Source organism: Salmo trutta, chromosome 22, assembly GCF_901001165.1.
Source record: "Salmo trutta chromosome 22, fSalTru1.1, whole genome shotgun sequence".
Lineage (NCBI taxonomy): Eukaryota > Metazoa > Chordata > Actinopteri > Salmoniformes > Salmonidae > Salmo > Salmo trutta.
The window spans coordinates 13,069,208-13,087,095 of NC_042978.1; the positions used below are offsets into that span (position 1 = coordinate 13,069,208).

Below are 17,888 nucleotides of genomic sequence, written 5' to 3' on the forward strand. Positions count from 1 at the left end.
GTGACTTTAAGTGGTCCGTCTGAAATCAGGTCATCGTGTAGGAACGCGTCATAGCTATTGTGTTATACCCTATCACATTTCATAACGCTTTTAAACCAATGACTTGCACTCCAAATCATCAAATCAGCCAATGGATGGTATGGGCATACATCGTCTATATATATTCGGGACAAAGTACATATTTTTGTCCAAATGTTCTAAAGGTACACAGTCAGATCCTTCAAACGCCTCTCGTCTCCTTGCTAGCAGACTCGCAGGCTCATTGCCATAGCAACCACACTGACTCAAAGTTTTGAGCTAGAAATGCGATCTCTACCAACTTCAACTTGGTGTAACTCCTAAATTGATAGTGCAGTTTGAGGGATTTTACACCTAGCTGCCTACTTCACATGCTGATATTGACTTTGGTTTTAGTTTGTGTAGAGCCCTGCACGGGCATGATTTTTTTTGCCCAAGCCCTACCCGTGCCGATTTTCTTCTGCCAAATTTAAGGCCTGGTCCTGCCAGAAACCCGAAATCAGAAATAACATTACTATATCCTTTAGCACACGGGAAACTTGAGCGTGAACAAACCCAGCAGCGTTGCAGTTCTTGACTCAAAATGGTGCGTGTGCCACCTACTACCATACCCCGTTGAAAGGCACTAAAATCTTGTCTTGACCATTCACCCTCTGAATGGCACACATACACAATCCATGTCTGAATTGTCTCTATGCTTAAAAATCCTTCTTTAACCGGTCTTCTCCCCTTCATCTACACTGATTTAAATGGATTTAACACGTGACATCAATAAGGGATCATAGCTGTTATCTGGATTCACCTGGTCAGTCTGCCATGGAAAGAGCAGGTGTTCTATAGTTTAGTACACTCTGTGTATATTTGGAGTATAGTGAATATTTTTGATAGTGTAATAGAATATCGGTGTACATTTGATTTAGCTAAAGAATTTACTCTATTGTATTTTACCATCTTTTCTTACTTGTTTGAATTTTTTTTACAATACTTATACATACAGGCCCACACCCACATCGTCAGCGCTCCTATCACTCTCCACTACATGGCGTCAAACTGCACCATTTTGTTTCTCTCCGTTGCCAACGCAGTTTTGACATTAAGATAATAAAGCATCTGACCTTTCCCATTGCGTTAACGACAGAGGATTGGTTGATTTCCAGTTAAGCATACGATTTTAAGATGATTGACGAGAAAAGTATCATCCATCCCATCAGGTATCTCACTGCACCCTCATATGTCATGTCTTTAAATATGCAGAGTAGAGAGACGGATTAAAAGTACATTTACATTGTAATACTTCTGACAGCAAACATTCTAACCCCGCCCATCATTTTTGGACTTTATAGCACTCTCCAAAGGCATAGATTGAGTCATTGTTCATTTTACACTTAGGACATGACTCTGCCATCCCTCCATTTGGGCCAATCAGTTATTTTTAAGTCTTGATTCCAATAGTTTCTATTTTTTTCTTAAGAGATTGTCAGTTGGATAGGCTCTCTGGATGGTTTTGTACATCTTACCTATCATATGAATATCCTTTTCTGAGGAAACCCTATTTGAGTCAAGATTACTCTGATGTCCAAAAGATTTCAAATCAAAACATTTTGTTATGGAACTTTTAAGTTGCATGTATTTGAAAATACTGTATCTACATTGGTCAGTCCAAAATTGCTTTTTAATTCTGTAATAGGAATGTATTTCCTATTACCACATTTACGGTTTCTATGCCTTTAGTTTTCCATGTAGACAAATTTATGAAATTAATTCTGAAAACCTATCCAAGGATTGTTCCATACGTTTGTATTTTTAAGGAGTGATATTGGTTCTTGTAGAATACATTTCATTTAATATATCCTTAAATAGATTTGTTAAAGGATTCTGTGGATGAGCATGTGCATCTTAAATGTGTACCCATTATTCTTTACAACATTTAACTAACTATATGTAGCAAGTAAACGTCTTGGGTAGTGAGTTGATACAATTCCAAGTCTGGAAGGTTAAAACCACCCTCTGACTTAGGAAGATGTAACACTTTCCTTTTTATTCAGTTTTATTTGCCCATATGTCTTATGACAGAGTATACATTTTTAAAGGATGTATTTGGTGGGGTAATTGGTATTACTGAGAATTAATATAACTTTAGGAGCCATGCCATTTCTGAAGAGGTTTATTCTACCTGTAAGATTGTTCCATTTAATTAGATCTGTTTTCATATTGTTCCCTAATGGGATAAAGTTATCCTTTATATATTTGTTTGCTGTCCCTTATTAAGCATCCTAAGTATTTTGTGGTCCACTTAAAGGATTGCTGTAGATCATGACTTATTCGTTATTTTTCCTATTGCCATTATTTCAGGGGGTTTCCACATACATTTTATATTATAGTATTCAGATTGTAATGTTTTTGCAATTTCATCAGATAATGTATTATTTGTATATTTTTGCTTTAGGATGTTTTTAAATAATATTTTTTATTTAAAAAAAAATGTATTATTTCAGCTGGGAAGTTGAAAGCTTCCAAAGTTTTGAATAGAAAAGTCCATTCAAGACGCTCAAATCTTTTCGTCATCAACAGCCATTATTGATATTTTTTTTTTGCGTATTCTATTAACTCAACTGAAACATATTCTTGTATTTGTTTGTGTCTATTAAAAAATATATTAAACTGTTTATGTATCAAGTCTGGTAAGAATTTTGCCATTCTATTATTTTGTCCCAATTTATTAAACATATGGGACTGTAATCAGCAGGGGACTCCAGATTTTCCAGGTTTTAATATAACTGAAATGACTGTTTTGATACATGGAACTAGGAAGCATTGAGTGACATTTGTTGTCATTTGTGTAAATGGGGGCACTACCTTGTCCCAAAATGTTAAATAGAATTCTATGGGAAAGCCTTCCATTCCTGGTGCTTTTTTGGGTGTTTTTATTATTTTTATTTTTTGTCTGCTGATAATTGCTTCAGGGTGGTTGAGTCCAAGAAGGCTGTAGGATCACTCCAGCTGTTTTAATTCTGATTTATATAATTTTCATAAGCTTTTAAAATTGTAATTAATTGCGTTGCTTCTAATTAACTCATTTGTATTTTTTTTTTTTTTTACTGGTTTGGCGTGTATTTGTTTTGTGAGGGCTGCAAGATATTTATTTTACCGTCTTCTAAATAATGTACCAACATAGTCATTAACTTATGCTTTCATTTTCTTACAGCCAAGCTCTGGAGGTGCCAGCAAAGCGTCCTGTCACACCTGGTAATGTTCCCAGGGAGCTAACGCTGTCTACAGATCAGCCATACCTCTGAACAACATCAACAAATCATTTTTCTCCTGACTTACTTTAGGCCTGACAGCAGAGCACAATGTTGCTCTCCCTATTGTTCAAAACTTGTAAAATATCTAAGTGTTAATAAATTATCTAATATTTGAAGAAATGTTTTGTGGTTACCAATTATTCATGTTATTAGCATATTTTGTTTGCCAGTCAATCATAGTATTGGGTACCTGATTAATATCCCCAAAGTAGTTCATCAACCAAGCCGCACTGCAAGGAGGCATGAGGACTGCAGATGTGGCCAGGGCAATAAATTGCAATGTCCGTACTGTGAGACGCTTAAGACAGGGAGACGGGACGGACAGCTGATCGTCCTCGCAGTGGCAGACCACGTGTAACAACACCTGCACAGGATCGGTACATCCGAACATCACACTTGCGGGACAGGTACAGGATGGCAACAACAACTGCCCGAGTTACACCAGGAACTCACAATCCCTCTATCAGTGCTCAGACTGTCCGCAATAGGCTGAGAGAGGCTGGACTGAGGGCTTGTAGGCCTGTTGTAAGGCAGGTCCTCACCAGACATCACCGGCAACAACGTTGCCTATGGGCATAAACCCACCGTCGCTGGACCAGACAGGACTGGCAAAAAGTGCTCTTCACTGATGAGTCACGGTTTTGTCTCACCAGGGGTGATGGTCGGATTCACGTTTATCGTCGAAGGAATGAGCATTGCACAGAGGCCTGTACTCTGGAGCGGGATCGATTTGGAGGTGGAGGGTCCGTCATGGTCTGGGGCAGTGTGTCACAGCATCATCGGACTGAGCTTGTTGTCATTGCAGACAATCTCAACGCTGTGCGTAACAGGGAAGACATCCTCCTCCCTCATGTGGTACCCTTCCTGCAGGCTCATCCTGACATGACCCTCCAGCATGACAATGTCACCAGCCATACTGCTTGTTTTGTGCGTGATTTCCTGCAAGACAGATCTCAATCCCATTGGGCACGTCTGGGACCTGTTGGATCGGAGAGTGCTAGGGCCGTTCCCCCCAGAAATGTCCAGGAACTTGCAGGTGCCTTGGAAGAGTGGGGTGACATCTCACAGCAAGAACTGGCAATCTGGTGCAGTCCACGAGGAGGAGATGCACTGCAGTACTTAATGCAGCTGGTGGCCACACCAGATACTGTTACTTTTGATTTTGACCCCCCCTTTGTTCAGGGTCACATTATTCAATTTCTGTTAGTCACATGTCTGTGGAACTTGTTCAGTTTATATCTCAGTTGTTGAATCTTATGTTCATACAAATATTTACACATGTTAAGTTTGCTGGAAATAAACGCAGTTGACAGTGAGAGGACGTTTCTTTTTTTTGCTGAGTTTATTTTATATTTTTGACAACTTTTACTCGACTACATTCCTAAACAAAATATGTACGTTTTACTCCCATACATTTTCCCTGTCGCCCAAAAGTACTCGTTACATTTCAAATGCTCAGGCAGGACCGCAATATGGTCTAATTCACGCACCTAACAATATAATTGTGTTGTCATCACTACTCTCTTTGATCTGACGGACTTCACTTTGTTTTGAGCCGAGTTCGCCATGGGCTTTGAACTGGGCGCCCTGCTCACACCCGGGAGGCAGCCCAGTTATCAAAACAATCACTTTTCACCCACTGTAATCGCCACCCACCCGTGCCAGTTTAATGGAATCCCCTCATTGTAATATCGCTGTAACCCTCAGCGACAGGAATAGGCGTATAGGTGGTTGAGAGAGCACATGATGTCTGCATCCCAATTCTCTCTTCAGGGATCATCAACTAGATTCAGCCGCGGTCAGCGGGCCGCAACATACACTGAACAAAAATATAAAAGCAACGTGCAACAGTTTCAGCAACTGATTTTTTATTTTATTATTATATATATATATTTTTACTGAGTTATGGTTCATATAAGGAAATCAGTCAATTTAAAGACATTCGTTAGGCCCTAATCTATGGATTTCACATGACTGCAAAGGGGCACAGCCTTGGGTGGGCCTGAGAAGGCATAGACCCACCCACTGGAGAGCCAGGCCCAGCCAATCAGAATGAGGATTTCCCCACAAAAGGGCTTTATTACGGACACATACTCCTTAGTTTCATCAGCTGTCCGGGAGGCTGGTCTCAGATGATCCCGCAGGTGACGGGATCATCTGAGACCAGCCTTGTGAGGTTGGTTGAACGTACTGCCAAATTCTCTAAAACAACGTTTCTTGATATGACACACCTGTCAGGAGATTGATTATCTTGGCAAAGTAGAAATGCTCACTAACAGGGATGTAAACAAATTTGTGCACAACATTTGACAGAAATAAGCTTTTTGTACATATGGCACATTTCTGGGATCTTTTATTTCATCTCATGAAACATGGGACCAACAGTTTACATGTTGCATTTATATTTTTGTTAATTATAAGAACTCAAGAAATCTGTCATTTCTCAATTAAAACATTTGCATAAAAATTAGACATCTCTCGGATTGGGATGGTGGATCGCATCCAACTTTTAAGGTGCATACACTTCTACCTACTGTACTGGAGTGTGAGGCCAGTCATGGCCTAACTACAATAAATTATCTTCATTAGTCCTGTTCCTCTAAGAATATGAAATAGAACCCTAGACACCACTTCCCTCCCCCACTACACCACCCAAACCCCAACCCCGTCCAGCCTCTCTAACCCTTTCACACAATCTCTCCCTATCTACGCCATACAGTTCACAAAATATCAACACATGCTCCACCATTTCCTCCATTAAAAACTCATCACACAGACCTGTTTCATGTCTCCCTGTCATCCACAACGTGGCATTCAACCACCTTCTGCTTGATTGTCCACCCATACGCCCTTTGCTTACCCCCTCCTCGCTCCCAGCCTCCCCCAGTTGCCGTGACCACAGGAGGTCCTTCTGAACTCCCTTTTAACCTCGCCCAGTACGCTAATGCAAGTTTGTCCCGCCTTGTCCTCAGTGGCAGTTCCACTCTATCCACCTGCAATGCCCCAACAGGTGTCATCCTGAAGGCACCCACACACAATCTCAGGGCCCTTGACTGTATTCACTTCAGGTACTGTAGCGCAGTTTTGGCTGCCGATCTACATATAAAGCACCCATAATCCAAAAATGTCCTGATCAATGCCTGGTACATACAGTATAGAACGTTTGTCTATCCGACCCCCAATCATGTCCTGCCACTGCCCTCATGAGGGTCAGCACCTTCCTACACTTAATTTCAATATACTCAACATGTCTCTTCCACATAAGCCTCTCATCAAACCACATACCTTTTTTTGTTCTTAACTGACTTGACTGACTTAATTGACTTAAATAAAGGTTAATAAAAATACAAAATAAATAAAAATAATTATATTTCAACTCATGAACTCACTAAATATTTAAACTCACTACCTATATCCTGACAGTATTTGAAGCCTAACATCTTTAACCTTCCTCCTAGAAAACACCATGAAGCCGGACTTGGCCCCAGACTTTGTCAAACTGTTTAGGCTGGGAAGTATGCGGACCCTTTAGACAGAGAAAAGATGCCCAACGCGGCTGGAATATCTGTCTCCCCCCAGAAGGTGGCGTTTTTTTGTTGTTGTTATTTCGCGCACCAAGCAAGGCGTTTTTGTATGGAGGTCAATGAGAGAGTTTCGAATTTGGTCAACAAAATAATAAATGACTTATTTGCTATGTGAGGTTTATTTGATTTAATAGAAGTTTCGTAATGCTTAAGTTGTTACTAGTGTACTGATATAATTAGGACACATGACATCCCGGCAACTTTGAGAAAACAGTTTTTGTATCGGAGTTGTCCCGAGGTGGCTATGCATATTCATACCATTAGGCTAGTAGCATAGCATCTCTCTCCATTGAATACAGCTGTTGACGTCAACAACCCTGATCGAATATTCAAAATAAGATTACAATAATTACATGTATCCACCAATCCCAGTGTTGGAAAAAGTACCCAATTTGAGTAAAAGTATTTCTGTTTTTTCAAGCGAATGTCATTTAATGTCGTATGCAAGCACACTCGTTCAGTTCGCGTAGCCGAGTTCGACCAGGCGCCAGCCGAACCGAAGCATGCGAAAGCCTTAACCATAGTACACCACATTCACTGGGGGTAGAGAATAATCAACAGTGTTGCTGTGGACACTGGATAATCTGACTAACACAAACACACACACACATACACGCACACCTGTTTGACCTCGCTGTGATACTGTAGGCCTATTTGTTACTTTTCTGAGTCAATTCAGGTAGCATCCAATGTCCTGTGTTTGTGTTAACCATGGCAGCCAGCATTGTAGATAATCAGCCTCTGTGTCTGTGGATCCTTTCCCCTTAAATGCATTTTTTCATGTCAGCCAGGCCCAACTTTTCAAATAAACCCCATTTATTTAAATGTCAGTTGTCCAACTGAATGTATTCAACTGAAATGTGTCTTCCGCATTTAACCCAACCCCTCTGAACCTGGGGTATAATAACGAATGCGTGTTACCATGCTTGTTACAAGTTAGTATCAGCATCACGACACACGATATTTAAGCCTGCACAAACCACGTAATAGGTGTTAGCCAATTGAAAACCGACCACCTCATTGACACATCTGCAATAAATATCTGGAGTCTGATGCCCAGGCCCAATGGCACAAACAGTTCACATAAAAAAATACTTTGAATTGTTCAATCATTTAACAATGCATTTGACAATGGGTCAATTACTTTAACCATCAATGAAACATGTTTATACACATTAATAAGCAGTTATGGTCAAAATTATGAGAGTCATTCGTGCTTGTGAAATTGTAAACCTATTAAGCTTGCTTGATAAATGCACTTAAAATGGTCATAAGACAAACTCTTCCATCATGTAACCTTGCAAGGCTTTCACTGTTGAGGAACATTCTCACTTCTAGATGGGATGCTTTGGTGCAATTATTTATTTATCCAAGGAATTAAGGCATCATGTCAAGATCTCCCCATCTACACAATATGCTCAAAATAACGATGACGTGCAAAATCCATAAAAGACTGCCTGGAAAGAAACAAAGTGTTGTAGGTCAAAGACGTCAGTATAGGATAGAGAAAGTACGATTTACATACAATTGTTTTTCTTTTTTGGAATCATGAATTCTGCTGGATGATTTAGCATAGGTAGTTAGCTAGCCTAGTGTTGGTTAACTAGCTAGCCAGCCTAGTGTTGGTTAGCTAGCTAACTGCAGCTAGCTAGCAAACGTTAGCTGGTGTTTTCGTTGGGCCTACCAACTAGGCTAGCTACCTAGCTAGTTACCATCTACATAATAGGCTTTCCATGCAATATTAATTTGGGGGGAATAGTTAGCACGCTAGCTAGCTATTTGTCTAACCTTAACTAGCTAGCTAGCTACCTAAAGCTGGCAAATGATGAGCTAGTCTATAGGGAGGAGGTCAGAGACCTGGTCGTGTGGTGCCAGGACAACAACCTCTCCCTCAACGTGATCAAGACAAAATAGATGATTGTGGACTACAGGAAAAGGAGGACCGAGTGTAACAGTATAGCTTCCGTCCCTCTCCTCGCCCCAACCTGGGCTTGAACCAGGGACCCTCTGCACACAGACAACAGTCACCCTCGAAGCATCGTTACCCATCGTGCCACAAAAGCCGCTGATCTTACAGAGTAAGGGGAACAACTACTTCAGGTCTCAGAGCGAGTGACGTCACCCGATTGAACCGCTATTAGCGCGCACCACCGCTAACTAACTAGCCATTTCACATCGGTTACACGAGCATGCCTCCATTCTCATCGACAGGGTTGTAGTGGAACAGGTTGAGAGCTTCAAGTTACTTGGTGTCCACATCATCAACAAACTATCATTTATTTTTTTATTTAACCTTTATTTAACCAGGTAAGCCAGTTGAGAACAAGTTCTTATTTACAACTGCAACCTGGCCAAGATAAAGCAAAGCAGTGCGACACAAACAACAACACAGAGTTACACATGGAATAAACAAACGTACAGTCAATAACACAATAGAAAAGTCTATATACAGTGTGTGCAAATGAAGAAAGATTAGGGAGGTAAGGCAATAAATAGGCCGTAGTGGCAAAATAATTACAATTTAGCAAATAAACACTGGAGTGATAGATGTGCAGAAGATGAATGTGCAAGTAGAGATACTGGGGTGCAAAGGAGCAAAAAAATATTAATAAAATAAATAACAATATGGGGATGAGGTAGTTGGATGGGCTATTTACAGATGGGCTATGTACAGGTGCAATGATCTGTAAGCTGCTCTGATAGCTGATGCTTAAAGTTAGTGAGGGAGTTATGAGTCTCCCGCTTCAGTGATTTCTTTCAATTTGTTCCAGTCATTGTCAGCAGAGAACTGGAAGGAAAGGTGGCCAAAGGAGGAATTGGCTTTGGGGGTGACCAGTGAAATATACCTGCTGGAGCGGGTGCTACGGGTGGGTGCTGCTATGGTGACCATTGAGCTGAGATAAGGCGGGGCTTTACCTGGCAAAGACTTATAGATGTCCTGGAGCCAGTGGGTTTGGTGACGAATATGAAGCGAGGGCCAGCCAATGAGAGCATACAGGTCGCAGTGGTGGGTAGTATATGGGGCTTTGGTGACGAAACGTATGGCACTGTGATAGACTGCATCCAATTTTCTGAGTAGAGTGTTGGAGGCTATTTTGTAAATGACATCGCCGAAGTCGAGGATTGGTAGGATAGTCAGTTTTACGAGGGTATGTTTGGCAGCATGAGCGAAGGATGCTTTGTTGCGAAATAGGAAGCCGATTCTAGATTTCATTTTGGATTGGTCCAGACACACTTAGACAGTCGTGAATAGGGGAAGAGCCTAAAAACTCTCAAAGACTCCAGCCACCCTAGTCATAGACTGTCCTCTCTGCTACCACACGGCAAGTGGTACCGGAGCGCCAAGTCAAGATCCAAAAGGCTTCTTAACAGCTTCTACCCCCAAGCCATAAGACTCCTGAACAGCTAATCAAAGGGCTACTCAGACCCCTCGCTGCTGCTACTCTCTGTTGATAATCTATGCATAGTCACTTTAACTCTACCTACATGTACATATGACCTAAATTACTTCAACTAACCGGTGCCCCTGAACATAGACTCTTTACCGGTACCCCCTGTGTATAGCCTCGCTTATTATTTTACTGCTGCTGTTTAATTATTTGTTACTTTTATTTAAACATTTTTACTTAGCTATTATTTACTTAACACTTATTTTTAGTTATTTTCTTAACTTCTTCAAGCATTGTTGGTTAAGGACTTGTAAATAAGCATTTCACTGTAAGGTGAAATGTGACAAATAAAATTTGATTTGAAATATGCTATGTCTACTCGCTGAACCTTGTTTTCAGGGTATCCATAACCCAAGGAGGTTAACGCCCATTTGTTACACCTCTAATAAGACTGCAATTACCACCAGTTACATGTTATTACAGTGTAACTGAGTTATTACATCTAACTACTTGTTAGTTTAATTACACTGTAATTAGGACCCCTTTAAATTAAATGTTACCGAAAAGCCTAACAAATCAGGTAAAGAGCACCATGTGATGCAGAAAAATATGTGGGAACTCCTTCAAGACTGTTGGAAAAGCATTCCAGGTGAAGCTGGTTGAGAGAATGCCAAGAGTGTGCTAAGCTGTCATCAAGGCAAAGGGTGGCTACTTTGAAGAATCTAAAATATATTTTGATTTGTTTAACACTTTTTTGGTTACTACATGATTCCATATGTGTTATTTCATAGTTTTGATGTCTTCACTATTATTCTACAATGTAGAAAATAGTAAAAATAAAGAAAAACCCTTGAATGAGTAGGTGTGTCAAAACGTTTGACTGGTACTGTATATACATCTATATATTTTTTGTTGCTTAACAGGTGGGGCTCAAAACAGGAACGACAAGTCTGTTTTGTCAACGAACTCAATGTATTCCAAACACGGGTTGTAACCATGATCCCAATAATTTAGGTAGCCTAGTAAAAAATGCACCCTTCTGGTATGTTCTATTGCCAACTGCCTGGGACTCGTTGTTAACCTGCTGACAATTATTTATTTATTTTTACTTATTAAGTCAAAGACGAAATTAATTGCAATACACAAGCCTCAAACATATTAGCATAACTAGCCTACAAAGAACCACGGTGGCCCCAAGGTAAATTGAGAGGCTTTGTCTTCATAATAAACGTGTCCCACCCAGTGCAACATGCCCAACTCTGCTCACTGGGGCGTGGTTTACGGAGCGCTCTCAGAAATAAACGCTCGTAACGCCGTATTCTAACGGATTGAGTGACCTGCATATAACCTGCACCAACCTCACTCACTAGATGCGCATTTTAAGTGGCAAATGCGCAATTAAAGGGGAATAATACTCAAGTCAAAATGTGTTAGTTTTCTTCCAGACCTAAACATGTTTTTCTTCTGAAGCATTGACATGGACTCAGAACCTCAAATTTCGTTGTTTCTCTATTAACAACTATTTTAAAACCAGGAAAAATGAAACTGAGAACATAACGTGGGAGAACACAAAATAATTTGGGGAGAAAAATCACAGATTTATGTCAAGTACAGTTTCATAAACTGCGTTATTCCCCCTGAAGCAGGTCCTTGCTCCTTCACTGACCACTATATCTAGGCTGGCTACTTTCGGCAATGCATGGCAGTGGCAAGCTATTTACGTTACTGCATGCGACTCAGCACCAAGAAAGGGCTTTAGCTTCACAGACGTGGTCAGTTCAGATTTCGAACACATCGCAACACAACCGTTTTTAACGCTGCTCGTTTTATTAGCTAACGCAACATTACGTCATTCCCATGCGCCTCTGACTGCAGACAACGAAGGACAGAGCATGGGATATCTAAGTAGAAGTCTTCTTCTTACTCAGTTGCTAACCTTACATCATATTTGGGGTAAGATAAACTTGCCAGTTACATATTTGCACGTGCTTTATTGGTATTTGTCATTTTGCGTTGGGGGCGCGTGTAACGTTTCCTCGGCTTGTGTAAAGAGATGCACAATATTTCCATCGCCTGATTCGCAGCTGTTTTATGACGTGTAGTCCACATTTCTTACATATCTGCACTTGATAGCGCATGTTATGAAAATACTTGCTTTCAAATGTTTATTGACTTGCTACTGCACCTTTGGGACTTCCCCAAATCGAAGTAATTAATTCAACGTTTCTGTAGACACTTTTCACATCTCTCTTGCTGTAGAGTGGGTATAGCTAAATCTCTCGGAAAAACCTTCTCTTTGCAGGGTTTTCAGCGTTAGCTTCGCCCAAGGCTGGCTCCGTGTGAACTACAAACGCTTAAGGATCGGCTCCTTTTTTTAAAAATTTCGTCTAAAATGACATACCCAAATCTAACTGCCTGTAGCTCAGGCCCTGAAGCAAGGATAAGCATTTTCTTGGTGTAACCGATGTGAAATGGCTAGTTAGTGGTGGTGCGCGCTAATAGCGTTTCAATCAGTGACGTCACTCGCTCTGAGACTTGAAGTAGGGTTTCCCCTTGCGTTGCTTCGTGGGGTGTCAGTTGTTGATGTGTGCAAGGGTCCCTGGTTCGAGCCCGGGTTGGGGCGAAGAGAGGGACGGAACCTACACTGTTACATTGGTACCATTTGAAAGGAAACATTCTGACGTTTGTGGAAATGTGAAAGGAATGTAGGATAATATAACACATTAGATCTGGTAAAAGATAAAAGAAAGGGAAAAAAACAACGTTTTTTTGTATTTTTTTTGTACCATCATCTTTGAAATGCAAGAGACAGTCCATAATGTATTATTCCAGCCCAGGTGCGATTTAGATATTGGCCACTAGATGACAGCAGTGTATGTGCAAAGTTTTTTAGTCTGATCCAATGAACCATTGCATTTCTGTTCAAAATGTTGTATCAAGACTGCCCAAATGTGCCTAATTTGTTTATTAATAACTTTTCATGTTCAAAACTGTGCACTCTCCTCATACAGAAGCATGGTATTCTTTCACTGTAATAGCTGCTGTAAATTGGACAGTGTGGTTAGATTAACAAGAATTTAAGCTTTTTGCCAATATCAGATATGTCTATGTCCTGGGAAATGTTCTTGTTACTTACAACCTCCTGCTAATCACATTAGCCTATGTTAGCTCAACCGTCCCGCAGGGGACCCACCAATCCTGAAGACGTTTTTTTAAGACACTGTGTTTTAACGTTTAGAAACGTCAATAATCATCGCATACGAAACTGTTTTCAAAACATGGCCCGTATCTTTCATGTCAGCGAGGAATAATATTTCAAAGAAAAAAGCTATACTTAATGTAGCAGATTTGCACAGATCCATAATGCAGTGTGTGCCTCCAGTCTGCGAACTACACTTCCTACCCAGCTATGCTTAAATATAGGGGTTTGGAGCACTCTAATTAGCACAGGTGGTTGCTTCTGTTTACCGTAAACAAGCACTGTAATATGGCTGTGTGGGAACACTAATCCTAACCCTATAAAGGTGTGTAGTAATTGAACATTTTTGTTTTTTGAGAATTATTTATTGCAGATATTAAAGATCCGTCCCTTATGTTTCCAAAACCGTATCGCAAGCGATGCATGTTAACATTTAGAGCAAGCGTCGGGGCTCTTAACAAAAGTCTCCGGAAAGAAGATAACTACCTTTAGCGATTATTGATTAAGGTATCATCTATGAATGGGCTTGGGTAGTTTATAAGAAAATTCCAAATGCATTTCTCCATTTGTAGGCATTATAGGGAACACCCTGCCGACCTGTGAACGGTCCCAGTTCAAGTGCAGGAACGGGAGGTGCATTCCCAGCCTCTGGGTGTGTGACAGAGACAGAGACTGTGAGGATGGCAGTGATGAACTCCGCTGCAGTGAGTGACAGTGGAGGGGGTTTTCCCTGGTCAAAGTCCAGTGGATCATAGAGAGGCTGAATTCCCCTTTGCAGAGGGATGTACCTGTACTAACCTGAGAGTATCCAGTAGCAGGGATGTCAGAGTCCAAAGTCTTTGAGTTTGCTGATTTTCATACTTGGCCATATCAGTTGTGAAATTGGATCTGTTTGAGCATATTGTAGGTATGTACACCCGTGTTATCATTGTGTACTCTGGGTTGTGCTCACTAGACACCAAATATAAGAACACTATCAACCCGGGAGAGACTGCTTGAACTTGTCCAATAAGAAATGCTGTTTTTGCTACAGTGCGCTATGAATATGATCCAGATCACATGTACATAAAATGTATTGATATAAGGGATTAATTGCATATAACAATTTTGTCATTTGTGAAAAGATCATTTTGTCTGTGTTTCAGGGGAGCAGACCTGCCCAGGGTTTCTGTGTAAAGATGGAGGCTGCGTTGCCCAGAGTGCTCTCTGTGACGGCACCACGGACTGCCGTGACGGCTCTGACGAGTTAGAAGACACCTGTGGTAAGAGCTATGGGAAAGATGACACCTGCCATGTGGGTTGGGCTCAAGTAACACATGGAACAAATTGCTCTGAACGTCAGTGTGTGAAGTGCACATTTCTTTATCCATCCGATTTCCTCACAGCCTCTTTCATAATCTTAAACACAATGGGCCACATCCACTAAGCCTTTGCACAAATGCAAACTTTGCTTAAAGCGGCAATCAGCAGTTGAAACAATAACAAAGTTAACTCCCCACCCGTTTCTGTAAAAAGTTGAGGGATAGGGCTGGAGAAATGTAACCACTTTCAAATTCTATGGATGCAAGGACTGGCCATCCATGATTTTAAAATATATCGTTTTAACCATGTTTTGAGGCTATATATGGTTTGTTTACATTTACTTTGTTTACAAACATTGGAGTGAAACTAGCTTATATTTTGGGGTACGACAGTTGAACAAAGCTCAGGAGGAATTTAAGTTATATTCTTCAATAACCAATGGGTACATTTCTTTCATTCAGAAGTCCAACAATGGATGAAGCAACTGCAGATTGCCCCTTTAAATTCCAGAGGGATTAAAGCATAACAGTAACCAGCAAATCCAGGTTTACAAAATAAAAAGACCGAAACAGCAATAAGTAAAGCTGAGCTGTGTTAGTACACCAATGACCGAATGTGTAAGGGCAGTGTGCAATATGTATGTGGTTGTACAAGACGTGTAGAATATGTATGACACGGGGTAACGTACAATGTATGCATTATGTTGTTGAGTGTGTAATGTACAGTCTTTTTTTCTTAGATCATTTCCCCCTTTAGGACATTTTTAAGGTTAATTCTATCCTAGTTTACTACAATAATAGGTAATAATAGGTGCAAACTTTGCATTTAAAAGCTTAGGAATTATACCCCATTATTCAAAGTACATGATCACTAATTCCTCTCTATGGGCTCTCATCTTTCCCAGGTTTGCGCCAATGTAAGAAGGATGAGTTTGCCTGCGGCAGTAGCCGATGTGTATCCCTCCGCTTCCGCTGTGATGGCACTGACGACTGTGGTGACGGCAGTGACGAAGCCTCCTGTCAGAACTGTACAGCCGACTTCTTCCTCTGTGAGAGGACAGGGAGCTGCGTTGCCAGGGCCAAGTTGTGTGACGGACGGCCCGATTGCCCTGACGGGCAGGACGAGGGCGCTGACCCATGTCCCTCCGGCCAGCCTCCTGCCCCTCACACCTGCTCCAGCTCTGAGTTCAGTTGTGGGGACGGCCAGTGTATGCCTCACTCCTGGAGATGTGACCACTCGCCTGACTGTGCTGACGCGAGGGATGAGGATGACTGTGGTGAGATGTATTTTTTGTCGCTTTTTAACATTACATCTAGATCTTTAGGCAGGAAATGGAAGAATATGGACTGAAATGGGGACCACCTGGACTTGTCTAATTTGAACACAACCATGCACTGCTGCTCTCATCTGTATAGACCAGCAGATGGCAAAATAACTTCACTTCTCAAGTTGTAGCCTACTTTAGGGCCCAATAAACTCTGTGATGCGGACAGAATCATGGAATCCAAACAGAATTCAACAATATTGAAAAATATATTGGTCATAAAAATATAATGCTATTGATATTCTATAACTAAGGGCCTATGTTCCGGACACAGACTAAGTCTAGCACTCGACTGAAAAGCACTTTCAATTTTCTACTGAGCATGCTTTTTAGTCCAGGAGTAGGCTTAATGTTGCTCCAAGAAACTGGCAAAACATTCTGGAATTTTATATAATATATTTTGGATCTGTGCACTAAAACTAGCTTAGTTTGACATCCTGTAATGATTCTCTGATAGCCTATATAGTGTCACATTGTTTGGATAGGTAATGTCCCTTATCACAATGATATCTTTGTGTCTATGCTTCTGTTTTGTTTGGCATGGTACATGGTACACCATGTTTGGCTAAAATATTGACATTTAAAGGCAGACTGGTTGACTAATTTGAATGACGCAGGCACATTATTTAAGAAATGACAATGGGCAAATGTTCTCCAACTTGTGTACGACTATGCTACAGAATGATTATTCAATGTTTCATTGAGCTGTTTTGGTCCTATATTCACTCTTCCCTGTCACTGTCCCTGTATCTCTCTCTGTGTAGATCAGAATGAGTGTCTGGTGAACAATGGTGGCTGTTCTCACCTGTGTGTGGACCAGCCGATGGGCTTCCTCTGTGACTGCCCTGCTGGCATGAGGCTGTTGCATGACTCCCAGTGTGAGGGTGAGTGGCCTCTTTGAGAGACATTGATAGGGCCCAGATTTTTATGGACCATGTCATGCGAGACCAACAGTCGGGTCCCAGGTCATGTGGTCAGGAAAACTAATAGCCCAAGTCTTTGGTCACACCAGCACACGACAATGAATCTGTGATAATTGGTTGATTTGATGACTCAAATTCAGAGTATGTGACATAGAACACAAATGAAACACAATGAGAGTGAAAAGTGGATGTTTTCCAGTCAGAAATATCCTCTTGAAATAATGAAGAAATACCTGCTTTTTTTTCTCAGAAATGGACACGTGTCTCGACTCTGACGTCTGCAGTCAGCTATGTGTACATGTCAACGGGACTTTCTCCTGCGACTGCCATGAGGGCTACCTGATGAGCCCCAGGACAGGGGAGTGTAAGGCTAAAGGTGAGGGCAAATTCTACTGAATGAGTGAGCTGCAAAATACAGCAAGTTACTGATAGCATATGTTTGCTCACAACGTTTGGAATTTTGTTCACACTGATATGATTGACGTGACTACTTTATGTCCTGAGATGAAAAGGCAAATGTGTAGGGCAGATTTCATTTTTGACAAAATGGCACTGTTTTTGTTGTAAAATGTATTGTAAGAATATGAATAACAGAGTACACCCACACACACAATGGTATGCTTGTTTGCACCAGGATTTAGTTACAATTAGATGTTCGAATATTTTCCGTTCACAATGTAAGCCAGTGCAATTCTTTATCAACGGGAATTTGCACCACTTGACAGCTGGCTTTACCTAACAGGATTTTCTATGAATGTCAATGATTTACTGCAAGTATCTCAACACAAACCTGACCTTCTAAATGTGTGGCTTGAACAAGGGGTGTTTTGAGTGAACAGCATTT

At 41.0% G+C, this 17,888-nt stretch overlaps 2 protein-coding genes across 4 annotated transcripts in view; both read left to right on the plus strand.

The window, feature by feature from the left end:
- ndufa7 (NADH:ubiquinone oxidoreductase subunit A7) overlaps positions 1 to 3,443 on the plus strand; it is a 5,644-nt gene extending 2,201 nt beyond the window's left edge. Inside the window, exon 4 of the mRNA XM_029706686.1 lies at positions 3,224 to 3,443. Within this exon, the coding sequence (XP_029562546.1) occupies positions 3,224 to 3,314 (91 nt within the window). The 3' untranslated portion in view covers positions 3,315 to 3,443. The remainder of the gene's footprint in view (positions 1 to 3,223) is intronic.
- Positions 3,444 to 12,053: 8,610 nt separating this feature from the next.
- Positions 12,054 to 17,888, plus strand: part of LOC115158124 (low-density lipoprotein receptor-related protein 8) — a 36,840-nt gene continuing 31,005 nt past the window's right edge. Inside the window, exons 1-6 of one of the 3 annotated variants that reach the window (XM_029706689.1) lie at positions 12,054 to 12,249; positions 14,068 to 14,199; positions 14,641 to 14,757; positions 15,702 to 16,073; positions 16,886 to 17,005; positions 17,295 to 17,420. In XM_029706689.1, coding sequence (XP_029562549.1) covers positions 12,189 to 12,249; positions 14,068 to 14,199; positions 14,641 to 14,757; positions 15,702 to 16,073; positions 16,886 to 17,005; positions 17,295 to 17,420 — 928 coding nt within the window. In that variant the 5' untranslated portion in view covers positions 12,054 to 12,188. Of the gene's footprint in view, positions 12,250 to 12,430; positions 12,505 to 14,067; positions 14,200 to 14,640; positions 14,758 to 15,701; positions 16,074 to 16,885; positions 17,006 to 17,294; positions 17,421 to 17,888 lie in introns of those variants that run through there. The other 2 variants (XM_029706687.1, XM_029706690.1) reach the window with 2 other exon arrangements.